At 58.4% G+C, this 15077-nt stretch overlaps 1 protein-coding gene across 8 annotated transcripts in view; it reads right to left on the bottom strand.

The window, feature by feature from the left end:
• Positions 1–15077, bottom strand: part of IFT172 (intraflagellar transport 172) — a 50313-nt gene that overhangs the window by 4483 nt on the left and 30753 nt on the right. For 4 of the 8 annotated variants that reach the window (XM_090031269.1, XM_090031267.1, XM_090031271.1 and 1 more), the window contains 19 exons: positions 14644–14892; positions 14191–14269; positions 13866–13986; positions 12983–13127; positions 12821–12910; positions 12424–12521; positions 11676–11811; positions 10418–10534; positions 9978–10120; positions 9476–9569; positions 9221–9285; positions 8912–9092; positions 7561–7670; positions 7084–7213; positions 6546–6644; positions 6153–6262; positions 5822–5888; positions 5520–5606; positions 3873–3989 (listed from right to left, as the gene is read on the bottom strand). In XM_090031269.1, the coding sequence (XP_089887395.1) occupies positions 3873–3989; positions 5520–5606; positions 5822–5888; positions 6153–6262; positions 6546–6644; positions 7084–7213; positions 7561–7670; positions 8912–9092; positions 9221–9285; positions 9476–9569; positions 9978–10120; positions 10418–10534; positions 11676–11811; positions 12424–12521; positions 12821–12910; positions 12983–13127; positions 13866–13986; positions 14191–14269; positions 14644–14892 (2238 nt within the window). Of the gene's footprint in view, positions 1–3870; positions 3990–5519; positions 5692–5821; positions 5889–6152; positions 6263–6545; positions 6645–7083; positions 7214–7560; positions 7671–8911; positions 9093–9220; positions 9286–9475; positions 9570–9977; positions 10121–10417; positions 10535–11675; positions 11812–12423; positions 12522–12820; positions 12911–12982; positions 13128–13865; positions 13987–14190; positions 14270–14643; positions 14893–15077 lie in introns of those variants that run through there. The other 4 variants (XM_090031268.1, XM_090031272.1, XM_090031274.1 and 1 more) reach the window with 3 other exon arrangements.

Here is a 15077-nt window from a genome sequence, read left to right as displayed (position 1 = left end):
GGGGGCTCCTGAGAGCAGCATGTCCCAGCGACAGGGTACTAGGACAGTGCCTGGCCATGCGGCAGACTCAGGAAGGTCTGACTGGAGAGACAGGGCAAGTGTGGGGTCAACAGTAGAGTCACAGTACAGCTGGGCTGGCTAGTCCTCGGGTGGCCACAGCTTGTCCAGCCCCTGCTTGAGGCCGCACGGTCCCTGCCTGAACCACCCCAGTTCAGCATCTGTCTCCTGAAAGCATCCAGGGACAGGAGTCCACAACCTCCCTAGGTGATGGGTCCAAGGCTGTTCAGAGCAAGACAGCTCTCCCTGGTCTCCAACCTCAGCTTCCCTTGCTGCAGTTTAACTGACTGTGGAGGAAACCCCCCTTCCTGCCCCCAGTGCAGTGTCACAAGACCCTCTAGCCAGGACCCTCTGGGTTGAGTTTCCACAGGAGCACTGGCACAGCCCAGCCACAGCCCTCAGCAGGCCTGCAGCCAGCTCCCAGTGCTGCTGAGGAAGGTGGAAAATAAACCCTGACATGAGGGGAAAAGATTCCTCCCCAGCTCCACGTGGCAGACAGCAGAGCCCCCTCAGCTCTGCCTGGCAGTTTGGGGCAGGCGGCAGGACTTCTCGCACCTTGACTGGGGGCCAGAGCCCCTCCTCCTGCATCCCATCTCCTCCATGAACCTTCCCAGCTCTTTAATCTTTTGCAAACAAGCCATGTGTGGAGCTCTGCTTCTAACCCAGGCATTACTACTCTTGGAGTGCCCCGAGCATGGCTTATGTGATCTCCCATGATGGCCATTGCACACCGTCCCCGAGCATCGAGCCCACTGCCTCGCTGTTTTGCAGCAAAATTTTTCCTGGTATCCAACTTCATCTCGCTCTGCTGTAGTTCCAAGCTGCTGCTACGTGTCCTACTCTCTACATGAGGAGAAAAGCTGTCTGCCTTGACTTTCATCCAATTGATTTTGGACCAATTTCTCCAGCTTTCCAAGATCCTTCTAAATCCTAACATCACATTGCAGTGCGCTGCAACTCCACCCAGCTGCTGGCTGAGCATGCACTCAGTCACATCCTCCAAATTGTTAACGAAGACACTGGGACTGGGACAGATCCCTTGGGAGCCCCACTTGATGCCTCCTCACAGCTGGACACCGAGCCATGGACGACTCCTTGTTGAGCACAACAACCTGATCAGTTATGTATCCACTTTACACGACTTTCCTCCTTAGCTCATGAGAACACAATGGAAGATGGCATTACAAGCCTCTTAACATCAAGGCATATCACAGCCACTGCTCTGCCCCATCCACGGAGCCAGCCACCTTATCCTAGAAGGCAATCGGGTTGTCCAGGCTTCACTTGGCCTTGGGGAATAAATGCTGGTTGTTCCTGATCACCTTGTTCTCCTCTAGGAGCTTCACCAGGGATTCCTTGACCTGATTCATCATTTTTCCAGGTGTCGAGGTCAGGCTGACTGGTCTGTAAGGTCCCCAGATCTTCCTTCTTCCCCTTCTTAAAGATGAGTGCTATAGTTGCCATTTTCCAGTCATCCAGGACCACTTCTGACCTCCACGTTTCTCAAAGAGGACAGCCACTGGCTCTGAATTCTCTCAGTACCTTTGGGTGCGTCCTGCATGGCTCTGCTGAATACTGGCCACCACCGCACTTGCCACCTGGTAGCTGACTTTATTTGTAAAAATGAAGTAGCAAAGGCATTACCTACTTCAGCCTTCCCCACATCACCTGTGGCCTTCCGCATTCAGCGAGGGCCCTGTGTTTCCCTTTGTCCTCCCCTTACTTCTGACACACCTGTAGAGCCCCTTTCTATGACAGCTGACATCTCTGGCCAACTGCATCTCCCATCGAGCCTTGGCCTTCCCGGTTTTCTCCATGTGATGCCTCTCTAGTGCTCTGGCTGTGTTCCCACTCTCTGCCTGATTCCTTTCTGAGTTTCACCTCACTGCTTAAACGTTCACAGTCTGACCAAGCCAGGCTCCTTCTGCTCTTCCCCTTCTCACTTCCTGTATGGAAATTCTGCCCCCGTGCCCTTAATGCAAGCTCCTTAGAGTACAGGGGGCTCCCCTGGAGCCTTTCACCTCCAACTTGGGTATCCTCCCCCCAATTCCCTGAGTTTGCTGAAATCTGCTATTTTGAAGTCCAGGGTCATTTTTCTGCTGCTCTCCTTCCTTCCTTCTCTTAGGAGTTGAACTCATAAGACTATAAGAACATATGAATTACCATGGACTGGGTCAGACCACAGGCCTGTCTTGCTCAGTGACAAAAAGCATGTGCTGAAAAGGAGAGTGACCAGGGTCTGACCAGGGTTTTTCCCAGCGTTTCTCTCTCCCCGCAGCCTCCAGCATTGAGGTCCGATGCTGTTTCACCCCGCTGTTGATGTCAAAGACGTTTGATTCTTTCTTTTCATTCACTAGAGTTTCATAGTTTCTAGGGTCGGAAGGGACCCGAGTAGATCATCTAGTCTGACCCCCTGCCATGACAGGAAATAATACTGGGGTCAAACGACCCCAGCAAGATGTTCATCCAACCTCCTCTTAAAAACCCCCAGGGTAGGGGCCAGCACCACTTCTCTTGGAAGCTGGTTCCAGATCCTAGCCGCTCTGACTGTGAAGTAGCGCTTCCTGATATCTAGCCTAAACCTACCCTCTGCCAGCTTGTGACCGTTATTCCTGGTCACTCCTGGCAGTGCACGGGGGAATAGTGATTCCCCCAATGCCTGCTAGTCCCCCCTGACTAGTTTATAACAGGCCACAAGATCCCCCCTCAGCCTTCTCTTGTGGAGGCTGAACAGGTTCAGGTCCCATAGCCTGTCCTCATAGGGCCTGCCCTGCTGTCCCCTGATCATGCGAGTTGCCATCATACCTTGATGCAAGAAGCAAATGATGTTCAACAGCTTGGGGAGGACAAACCAGTTTCTTCAGAAAAGTAAAAAGGCCCTGTCTGTTGACTGTAAAGGTCTTCATCAGATTGATGAAGGCTATTTACAGTGGTATAGTAAAAGCTTTGTTATCCGGCACCCATTTTGTAAACCTTCTCATGTTCCCCCTCAAGCATCTCTTTTCTAAACTGAGCAGGCCTGGCCTCTTTAGTCTCTCCTCACATGGAAGCCCCTCCAGGCCATAAATCATCCTTACTGCCCTTCTCTGGACCTTCTGTAGTTCTTTTACATCCTTGCTGAGGTGTGGGGAGCAGAACCAGGCACAGCAGTCAAGGCATGGATGCACCATAGATTCATAAAGGGGCATCGTGGTCCTTTGTTTCACTTACAATTCCCTTCTTAATAACCCCAAACATGCTGTTTGAGCTGCTGGCCCCTGAGCTGATGTCACCAGTGACTCCCAGATCTCTTTCCTGGGTGGCAACAGCTCACGTAGAGCCCGGGCAAAATATCATGTAATGATCATCGTCTCCCAGGTCACCTTCCCCCCTCAAATTCTCAACCAGTTCCTCCCTGTGTGAGAGCAACAAGTTGAGGAGAGCAGCTCCCCTCATGGCCTCCTCACCAGCTATATCAAATCATTATCCCCACACACCCTGAGACCTTGCTGGACTGGCTCAGCATTGCTGTGCCCCTCACAGCAGATGTCCCAGTAACTGAAGCCCCTGTGAGAACCAGGTCATGATTTGGAAACTTCAGTTAGCTGCTTAAGGAAAGATCCGTGGTCACTGCCTTCCTCTCAGCAGGCAGAGGGAGCAGGGACTGGCCACAGGTCCCTACCTAGAGACCCCGCGGCCAGAGGAGATCCCAGCAGGGTAGACGTAGCTCCCAGACCACCCTCCTTGCAGCCTCTGCCCAGGGCAGGAGAACAAGCTGAAAGCATGAGCACACCACACAACCATGCCTCTGACCCCGTGCTGGGCTTCTCCCTTACCTGTGGGTTGGCAGGGGCTCCATGCTGGACGTACAGGCTCAGGGCTTTGTCATAGTTGCCCTCTCGGATGAGGTGGGTCGCATACAGAGCCACGTACTTGTGCAGGACTTTGTAGTTCTGGAGCACGGACAAGAAGCACAGCAGCATCAGGCTTTGCATTTCCATGCAAACCTGAGCTGGTGATGGTGAATGGGGAGATTTCACCAGCATGTCTGTGACACACACACATGCACACACACACACATGCATGCACAGCTAAGGTGCTACTCCTCCAGCTCTTGTGTTAAGGCCTTTCCAATGCTCCTCCTCGCGTTACTGAAACCTCCTGTTCTAGAGTTCTTGACCATGATGATTTTACAAAGTCCCTTCTGGCCCTAATGTCTTTCTATGAACCATGACAGAAGACTTTACGTGCTGGAGAATCCACCAGGCAACCAGTTCCGGCAGCCAACAAGGGGTTGGAGCAGCCTCCCAGCAGGAGCAGAGGCCACAAGAAACCAAACCAAATTTAAATGGTCAAGGGAGGAAAGGGGTTGATGGCTGGGCTGCTGCATGAGCAGGGGCTATGGCAGTCCCCACCCTCTCCCATGCTTCTCCATGGGGTCTCTAGGAACTGCACAAAGCTCTGTATCACCAATAAAGATTTTGAATCAAGTGGGGGAGAGACTGCAGTGGATGGGAATTCCTGTGAAAAACCTCTGAATTCTGGAGCAGATTGAGTGGCCTTGCCAGAGGCCAGCACCCGGACACATGCACATGCATACACATGCACCATTACATATGGACACACATGCACATAAATGCATTGTTGCTAGGAGTCTCCCAATGAGCTTCTTCCCACATGTGGATTCAGGAGAGCCAGAGGGGGCAAGGTGGGCAGGGCTGCTGGGGCTTCCCCTCCGCATGTGGCAGCAGTGCACAGAGGGTCCCCAGCCATGCCCATCATGTTTGGAGGCCATGCCCCCTTGGTGCTGCAGCACCCAGCTAGCTGGAAGGCCCAAGCAGGTGCACAGGACAGGGGGGACAATTCTGGCAGGCCTGGGCTGCCCGTGGGGAGAAAACATGGGGGGAGTCCTGCGCTGCAAGGGACTGAGGCAAGGGGCAGGAAGGACCAGGGCACACCCCAGCCACCTACTCTGTTTGTTTTGTGGCCTCTGTGGCTCAGAGCTGCCATGAAGACACATAGCCACACCTGCTCCAAGGAGGCAGCACGTTGTCCTGCCCTGGCACATCAGAGCCCCTGCCTAGACCCAGCGTCCCCTGAAGTCAGGGGATGCAGGGATCTGAGAGCTAGAGACTGCGCAAGGCCCCTGCTACACTCATTTGGCTCTGCCAGGCCTGGCACTGAGTGCCCAATCCATGCTCCCTGGGCACAGAAGTGAGACCAGGAGCCAGTGCTCTCCCTGCCGTGGCTCCCAGGCGCTGGGGCAGGCACTCAGCGAAAGGCAAAGGAGAATGTGGAACTGACAGGGAAACCCTCCTGGCAGCCTGGGTCAGACTGAGGGGTCCATATGGTACAAAGCCTGGGCAAGATCCAGGGGTCGGTGTGACCAGTGTCAGTGAGAGTGCTGGCAGGGAGGGCAGAGCTCCTACTTCTTCTCCCTCTTCTGCTGGTCCCAGTACCACACGCAGGGCCATGGTAGCTACCTGCTTGGCTGCTGTCTCAAGACACTTCTCCCACTGCTCGCGCTCTGCATACATGTCCAAAGCAGCCATGACGTCCACTCCCACCAGCTGAAGACAGATGTGTGAAATCCTGGGGCCCTGCTAATGCAGTCCACACCTGCCCCTCTCCACAGACACTGTGGGGTGCTCCAGCCTGCTGGAGGCACACAAGCAGCAGCCCCTTGGGCTCCCCAGGCCCAGCCCCCTTGCCCAGCCCCAGGCAGGCACACCCCAAGGGGCACACGCTGATCCTGCCCCTCCACCCCTGACAGATGCATTCTTACAGAATCCACTTTGCCCTGGTTCTTTAAATACTCCTTGTAGCGCTGGTCCACATATTCCTCTGACCTGCTGGGCAGAGAGGGGCCTTGTTGGTGGCCAAGCTATTGGGGCAAGGTGCCCACAGGGGAGCCCAGGGGTCCAGCTGGGATGACCTGCTGCTGCTCTGGCCCAGGACAGCTGCCTGCCTGCCAGCCCTACCTGGCCATGGCTGGGTGGCCTTTGGAGAGATGATGCCTAAGGACAGCCGGCCAGATAGACAGACAGACAGACAGGGGAGGGCTCTAGGACGGAGGCAGGGAGCAGGGCACGCAGGGCGGGGTGGGCTGCACACACCTGGGATCCAGCTCCTTGGCCACCCGCTTGGCCTTGTTCCACTCCTCACCCTCGATGAAGGCGTCAATGGCTTCTCTGATCAGGTCCAGGTTGAGGTACAACTCAGCTGCCTGCAGGGCCATGGCAGGGTCATGGCTGGGACAGCACCAGCTCCCAGGGCTGGGGCTACATGTACACCCGAGCGCTGGGGCAGGGGATGGTCATGCCTCAGGGCCAGGGTACCCATGTCCTAGGTGGACTTCAGGCCAGGCCCAAGCCCAGGCCTTCTGGGCAACGCCAGCGACACTCAATAGGTCACGGCCAGTGTCCATCCTGGACACTACACCCACCTCCCACAGCATGCAATCCCACGGCTCAGCTCCTGCGGCTGCCTTGCTCCCCGCTCCACCTTACCGCACTGAACTTCCTCATGGCCACCAGCTGCGGGCCCACTGCCCGTGTCACCTCCATGCTGTGTGGCTGCCCCAGGAACTTAATGGCCAGCTCAGCCGCCTGCCAGAGAGGAACCATCAGTAGCACCAAGGCAGGAAGAAGCCGCTGCAAAGCCCCTGCCCAGCTCCAATCACTGATAGGAGTCTTTAGGAGCCCTGCATTTGGTGGGGGGGGGACTTGGCAATGCCTGGCCCTGCCCCAGGAGCTGCAGGCTCTCAGAGGGGGTCCAGCAGCTTGGGCACATGCTGGTACCAGCACAGGGAAAGACCCCCAGATGTCATCCCAGCTTTAGTGTTGGGTTCTGGGGGTGAGCCCAGCCCCTGAGGCCTGTGCTCATGGGGTGCTGAGGGCATAGTCCCCTGGGTCCTGGCACCTGGGGCTCCTCTCTCTGGTCAGTCAGAGCCTCATGCAGAAGCCTGGAGGCAGGGGAGGTGTCTAGAGTGGGTGCAGGCCCCTGGGCACCAGAGCAGGGTGGAAAGGGCCATGGGCCCAGACGTACCTTGAGCAAGCACTTCTCGGTCAGGAGGCTGTTGCTGGGATCCTGCACCTTCAGGTAGCAGTCCACCGCCCGGCCATACTCCCCGGCCTGCTCCCATTCTCGCGCTTGCTCCAGCATCCCCTCCAGGCCCCTGCCAGGAGCAAGGCAAGGTGTGAGTGCAGGATGGGCTGGGCAAGAGGGGTTGGGGGACTGGTGCAGCTCTATGGCCATGGGAAGGGATGGCATGGTGGTCCTGAGGTAGGGGGAGTTGACGAGGCACCTCCTAGAGCTGCTCCACACAGTGCCGCATCGCCCTCCTTGCTCTGTCCTCGGGTACGTGGCCCAGAGCAGGGGAAGAGCCCTCCACGCCAGCAGGGAGAGCACAACCCTGCCCCACAGATGGCAGCAACCAGTCAAGTGGGGTCTGTACAGCCCAGCAGGCGGAGTAAGCCCCCAGCTCCTGCCCCCAGGGCAGCCAGCACCCACACCTTAGCCTACCTGGAGCCCTTCTTGGCCGCCTCTCTGTCATACTCCTCCTGCAGCGCCTCCAAGCGCCCAGGCACATACTCCTTGCAGATGCGCAGGGCCTCACTCCACATGCCAGCCTCCTGCATGCAGCCCAGGGTGAGCAGTGGGGACTAGCTCAGCGGCCAGCCCCCTGCCCCAGGAACCTCCCAGCCCCGTGGCCCAGCTGATGCTCCCCCCCACCTAGGGAGGAATACCTGCTCTCCCTGCCAGGACCCCTTGGGTCATAGCTACCCATGCTGTGGCACAGGCTGGCTTTGTGCACAGGAGGTGGGGTCGTGGCTGGGAGCCTGAGGTGAGCTGCAGGTTGTTTCTGCCCAGTCAGCTTCTCTGGGACCAGGCTGGGGGAGGCAGAACAGCACCCTACCCCCCCATCCACCACAAGATCCAACCCCCCTACTGGTGCATCTGCCTTCCCCGCTCCTCCTCCCACTTCAAGGAATGGAGGGGTTTGTGTCCTACTGTCATGTGACTTGGTTTCATAGATTTCATAGACATTAGGGCTAGAAGGGACCTTGGAAGATCATTGGGTCCAGCCCTGCCCTAAGGGCAGGAAGTCAGCTGGGGTCAAAGAATCTCAACAAGATAAATGTCCAAATGTCTCTTAAAGGAGTCCGGAGTAGGTGCTTGCACCACCTCTGGAGGGAGCCTATTCCAGCCCTTGGGGGCTCGGACAGTAAAGAAGTTCTTCCTTATGTCCAGCCTGAAATGGTCTTGGAGGAGTTTGTGACTGTTTGACTTTGTCATCCCTTGGGGCGCTCTGGTGAACAGGTGTTCCCGCAGATCTGATGTACACCCCTTATATACTTATAGGCAGCCACCAGGTCACCCCTGAGCCTGCGCTTTTCCAGGCTGAAGAGTCCCATGGCTCTTAGCCTCTCTTCATAAGGCCTGTTCTCCTGCCCTCTGATCATGCACGTGGCTCTCCTCTAAACTCTCTCAAGCTTTTCCCCTTTCCTAGGGCTGCCACTGGGAGCACGCACAGGGGCCAGAGGAATTAACCCACCCTGGCCCAGGCAGAAGTGGCCCCAGAAGCCCTAAGCCTAGTGCTGCCACCTTCCTCCTTGCACCGCTGTCTCTGGCCAGTTTCCGCCCCTTCCAGAACAGGCTGCAGGGCAGAGGCACTTGCAGGTCAGAGCTCCGGGAGTGGAAGGGGGTGCTGATGGGAAGACCTGCATAGGGGGCAGGATGCTGAACTCCAAGTGGATTGGGGACTAGGGGCTTGGGGCTGGGCTCCTCTCCCCCTCCCCCACACACTGCTCACATTCCCTCCTAGGCATCGGGCTCTGTGTCAAGTGGAGGAACCTCCCCAGCCCAGGCCCACCTTGTAGTACTTGATGGCCAGCTCCAGGCGCTGGGCTCGCAGAAGGAAGGCCTCTGCCCGGGGAAACTCCTTCTGCTCAAAGGCACAGCGGGCCTGCCCCACCAGCACATCAGCCACACTCTCTGGGTCATGTGCCTCAGCCACGCGCTGTGCTGCATCCCAGTTCTGGTTATGGACATACCTGGGGACACCCGGGAGAAATGCTAACTGGGGCTGGGCAGGGCCAGAGGCAGTGGGCAGGGATCCTGTGAGCACCAGAGGCCCGGCATGCTCCGGTGCAGACTGGGTGGAGGGGAGCAGGGCACTCACATCAGCACTGCTTCCTTGGGCTTCCCGGCTTTTACAAACTCTGCCTCTGCCTCCTCGAACTTACCCTTGGGGGAAGAGGAAAGGAGCTGCCTACCCACCCACCCCACGCACCCCTGCTTCCTGGCCCCCACACCAGCCCTCTGTGCAGCACGGACATGTCCCAACACTGCCACAGCACCTCCTGCTCGGAGCTGGGTTCTGTGCCCAGAGCAGCACCTGCCCCCATCCTGGACCCAGTGCCCATGAGGGCCGTACCTCGTCCTCCAGGAATGTGGCATACTTGAAGTGGATCTCAGGCATCTTGTGCTTCATTGAGAGCCGGGCCAGGTCGAAGGCAAAGTCAAAGACGCTGCACAGAGAGGAAGGGGATGAAAGGGCAGCAAAGCTGTGTCTCCGCAGAGCAGGTGAGCGGGGAGGGCCAAGGCAGGGCATGTAGGTAGCCCAAGAGTAAATGCATGTTATAGGACCTGAGGGGGCAGAGCGAGGCACAGGCACTGGGCAAGTGCCACAAGGGAGCCCATGCCACACACCCCACAAGCAGCTGCTGGTGGCACTGATGGAAGCACCTGGCCTTGGCCCCAACCCCAAGCTCCTCGCTGCTCCAGAGCAAAGCAGCTGGAGGCTCCCTGCTGCCTGGTCTGTGTTTAGCCCCACCAGGAGGGAGGTGACAGGACCCATGGGTGCTGGGGCCTGCAGCCTCCATGAGTGAGGGGCATGCTGCTCCCCAGGAGGCGCATGCATGGCTGGCGTTGCTCACCCATTGTGGGCCGCATGGTCGATGGCCATTTCCAGGAGCCCAAACTTGTTGAGGAGCTTCGCAGCGGCCTCACCCCCCAGGCTCTTGGCCCAGAGGTAGGCCACGTGCTTGTGCGAGTTGGCCCCGCCATAGGCCTTGGCCACCTGCCAATGCAAGCAGAGCTGAAGGGCTGGCTGCATCCCCCTGTGCCAGGACAGAGCCTGGGCACCCACCACTCCCCAAGAAACCTGCCCTGAACCATGGCTGCCTTGGCGTCTGGGGAGCTGGTGGTGAGGGCCATGGGTGCAGCACCTCCGCCACACAGCCTGGCTGCGGGGTGGGCAGCAGAACTACGAGGCCAGGCATGCAGCGCTCCACCCTGCTCCCGGTGGCTTCCTCTGTCACTGAGACCCCTGCTGCTAGGAGCAGAGAGGACCTGCCCTCTCCCTGCTGAGTCTTACCCTGTATGCCTCTTCCCACATGTCATTCACCCGGTACATGTTCACAGCTGCTTTCCAGTCCTTGGCTTCTAGGTAGTGGTACTCGGCCTCCTGCAGGCGCCCCTCTGTCTCCAGCTCCTGCAACAGGGACAGTGTATGCATGAGGCTGCTGGGTGAGGAGGTCACAGCCAGGAAGGGACCCTTTGGGTATGTCAGAGAGAAAGTGTGGACCCAGGAAGATGTGGGTCTGCTGCTGAACAGCCAGGGCAAGCCCTTCACAGGAGACGTGTGGAAGGCAGAGCCACTCAAAAGCCACTATCCCTTGGTCCCCACAAAAATAGCAGGCTGTGTCCCAACCTAATAAGGATTATATAGATCAAAAAGGGGAAAAACTAAGGGTCATGATAACTAAAGAGACCACTGAAGACCTTTTGATTCATAGAAATCATAGCAAAGCAGGGCTGGAAGGGAGCTCCACAGGTCACGTCTAGTCCAACCCCTGCCTCAGGCAGGATCAGCCCTGTCCAAAGCATCCACCGCAAATCCATTGTCAAACCTCTGAGTAACACAACACAGTCATCCCTGACAGTCCCAGGCATCACCCCTGCCCCAGGGAAAGCAGGGGGCTGCAGCCACCAATGTCCTGCTGCTGCAAAGGGGGTTAATATACATTCCAGAGATCCCAGGGAGAGGTCGTGCCCCTGCAACTGAGAAAAGCAACCCGCCTCCCCCTGTCTGGAGCAGTCTGACGAAGGGGGAAAATCCCTTCCTGCCCCCAGTGCAGTGTTGGTCTAAGCCTAAGCAGAGGGGCAACACCCTCAAGCCAGGACCCTTCAGGTTTGAGGCCCAGAAGGAGCACTGGCACAGCCCAGTACCCATCCCCAGCAAAGCCCAGTTGACTCTGCATTTTAAGGATATGGAGAAACTGGAGAGTCCAGTGGCAGGTGACAAATGTGACAAACTTTGCCAGAGAGGGCAGGATACAAAGTGCTGGCTTTGAACTGCAACAAAGCAGACTGAAACCAGATCCCAGGAAACAAGGCCTTGCTGGCTGAGCGGCGAGGCAGCAGTACAAGGACCTGCCTATGGCAGCAGTGGACTCTCTTTCACTGGAGGTTTTCCAGAGGAGGCTGGAACACCACTGGCAGGCATGGGCTGGGAGAAGCATCCTGCATCCGTGTAGATAACCCTCATAGGCTCCTCCAGCCCGACTCTGGTTCTGTAACCCTGGTCCTCCCCTGCTGAGGAGCCAGCGCTACCTCCTGTCCCAGGGCATTACCTTGCCCAGGTGGAGGTGGGTATCACTCAGCAGGTCCTTGTGGTGCTTTGCCACCAGCCGGATCATGTCTCCATACATCTTGCCCCTCTTGTACATGGTAATGGCCAGGTCAGGCTCATCCACCGCAATGTATAGTCTGCAAACAGCGTAGCCCAGGCTGATGCCACTGCTCTCAGGCACAGACCGCAGCAAGCAGGGGGAAGGCTCTGCTCACGGCACTGCTGACAATGGAAGCCCTGGTGACGGGGCCTCTCTGCAGCTCCATGCAAAGGCAGGGGCAGGGGCAGGTCCCCTTTCCCAGCCCTCACCAATTCCTTCCTACAGGCCTGCCAGGGTCTCCCTGTCCCCGGGCCACACCAGGGCTGGTGCCCCCAGACAAGAAAGACCCTGCCTGAATGAGCCTGATGCCTAATCCTCAGTTGGGACTGCAGCTGACCCCACACAAGAGGACACCCCTAGGCCCTGGAGCCGCACAGGGTCCAGTCTGGCTCCTGCTGCCCAGGTGTGAAGAACTGCATGAGTGAGACAGCCCCATCCCTCAGGTTTGCCTGATGCAGCTGTGGGAGCTCCTGACAGGATTTGGGCAGGGCGGGTGGGGTGAGAAGCAGGATGCTGGGTGCCCTCAAAACACACCCTTCAGAGGAATGAGAGACAACCAAGGAGGGAAGCAGGTCTGTTCGCTCTACACCATATCCCACGGGCAGCCACCTGAGCATTGCTGGGGCCCATGGAGTCTGGGGACACTCACCTCTCTGCTTCCTTATACCTGCCCTGCTTCTCCATCTCCTGGGCCTGGCTGACATACAGGACTGACACGTCTTCAGGCCTCATGCACTTGGTCGCTAGCTGTCAGGACGTGCAGGAGACAGGTTCCACCACCCTGCGCAGCCATGGCCTAGCATGCTGGGAGCTGGGACATGGGGCGAAGGCCCTCCCTCCCCTCAGCTCTGGGCTGGCTTGCTGCTGCACCAGCTGGGCAGCACGGGGCTCCACACCCCCCTCTCCCCCAGGAAACGCCAGGTTGCACCAAGGCCCAGCATGTGTGGGCTCAGTGGGTGAAATCGTTCAGGGGCTGGCAGCTCCCAGTAGGCTGTCAGCCCAGACCCTACCACTGCCTGAGACCCAACCTCTGGCACATACCCTACCTTGTGCGCTTGCTCCCAGCGCCCTGCTTGTGTGTACATGTCGATGGCATCCCTGGTCCGGTCTCCTTTGATATAGAGCTCCTCTGCAATCTGCAGGGAGAAGCTATGGGGTGAGCCGTGCTGGGGCCATGGGGCAGGGGGTGGGGCTGGGAGCCAGCTCACCTGGTACTCCTGCAGAGCAGCGTAGTGCAGGGCGATTCTGGGGTAATACTTGGCTGCTGTCTGCACGTCCTGCAGGTCCAGGATATAGATGGCCTTCTTCCACTGCCGCGCTCCAATGGCTGCCTCAATGGCCTTGATGGAGCACCTAGGGCATCCGGGACAGCTCCTCAGCTCTTGGCAATTTCTGCAGCCTGGCTCGGGCTCCCCTCTGCTAGCATCAGCAGCAGTGGGAACAGCACGAGCTGCCAAGAGCCAAGGATGACCCTGCAACAAGGCAGCCCTTGGCTGGGAGCCTGTGGGAGGGAGCAGGAGCCAGGGAGCAGGGACTGCTCAGGGTGGGTGAGCAGAAGGGAAGTGTTTTTCTGCTGCCTCCCCAGCCTGGTCCCCAAAGAAGGCCACGCACTCGGGTGGATACAACCCCACAGGTCTCGAAGCTCAGCCCCTCTCATAGGCTGCCAGGGAGTGGAGGGCTCCCAGCTGCATTGTGTCATGGGTGGTTATGGCCAAGAGGGTCTTTCTGAGTGCAGGGGGTGAAGTAGGGCTGGGGGCCTGGGGAAGGGTTAAGCAGCTAGGGTGAAGTGCACCAGCAGAGAGAAAATCTGTTTAGAGAGAAGTTCAGAGCAAAGATAGCAAGGGGGGAGCTGTGGCAGAGCGAGGGGGAACCCAGGGTGTGGCAGCTGCAGGGTTGGAAAGGAAGGACATCAGCAGACCTGTAAATGGGGCAACCGGATGGGGCAGCACAGACAGACAGAGGAGTCCTGGCAGAGCTGTGGGTGACCCCTGGGCTGGGACAGCAGGACGCCATAGGCCAGGAGCGAGGGGCCCTGGCACAGCTGTAAGCACTGTGGGGATGGCACAGCTGCCTCGCCACAGTCACCCCTACCTGGCTTCGATGTAGTGGTTGATGGCAGCATCCAGCTGCTTCTGCTGCACCAGGTGGTCTCCCCAGGCTTCCTCCAGCTTCACAACCTCAGCTGGGAAGGCTGCACGTGCCAGCTCCACCGCTGTGAAGGGACACATCAGCCACCCTGTCCCCAGCTCAAGGTTGCTGAGGGACCCTGACGCAGTGCTGAATATGGGGGAGTATGGGATGACGATCTGGGAGGGTGCCCCTGAGGCTTTGGAATGACAGCCAGGCCAGGGTCCATGCAGAGGCAGGGGGATGGAGGGGCTCTCGCTTTGGGGGCAGAGGCAGGTCACCACTTTACCTTTCAGGAAGGCACTGCCCTTGCGGTAACACTCCAGGGCTTTCTGGGGGTTTCTGGTCTTCTCAAAGAGGTCTCCAGCCTGTGGCACATGCGGCTGTCAGTTCCCCGAGTCGCCTCCACCTCCAGCCATGTGCTCCATTGGGCCCAGGCCCAGAGCCACCCTCCCCCACCAGCCCTGACCTGCCCAGTCCCAGAACCCCTGCACTCATGCAGCCCCAACATCAACATCTGGCCCATACCTCTCTCCCCTACCAAGCCTGGGGCTGCAACTGCCTCCCTTTGTGCCTGCTGCGTTGAGGCAGGTCCCACATTCACTTGCCCTGTCCCCAGCCAAGCCACAGCAACCTTTGACAGGCCTGAGGCAAGTCCCCAACATCTCCTGGCAGCTGGTTGGCCGCTGCCCCCATGCTTTGTGGAGATGCCCATTGATGCTGCAGCTGGCAGAGCTCTCACCTGCTCATACAGTTCCCTTTTGATCAGCGCCGTGGTGATGCGGTTGGTGACATCACTGTTGACCAGGAGCTCATCCCTGCTCATGGCCAGCTGTGCCGCCTTGGCCGGCAAGCCAGCCCGCAGGTACAGCCCAATGGCGGCCATGTGGTCACCCTGGTGCTGCTGCACCTCACCAGCCCTCTCCTCCTGCTGCGTCTCCAGCAGCCACTGGTAGTAGGCCTGGCGCAGCTTGTCCAGCATTGGGTGCCCCTGCAGGGCGGCAGCCCCAGTTAGCACCTGCCAGGGAGGCACCCTCCTGCCGCCTTTCTGCAGCTCAGGCTGGGCAGCTCCAGGCTCCTGAAAGCCTCCCTACAGCCCCCTGAAAAAGAGCCTGCTCTCGCCTCCTGGAAGCCCCTCTATGCTCCGGCTCCTCTTGGGCCAGCCCCACGCTGCCC

The sequence above is a fragment of the Crocodylus siamensis genome, chromosome 1 (assembly GCF_052110815.1).
Source record: "Crocodylus siamensis isolate JL-2025a chromosome 1, ASM5211081v1, whole genome shotgun sequence".
Lineage (NCBI taxonomy): Eukaryota > Metazoa > Chordata > Crocodylia > Crocodylidae > Crocodylus > Crocodylus siamensis.
Note: the sequence above shows the minus strand (reverse complement) of the source record. Positions and strands in the feature narration are given on the sequence as shown.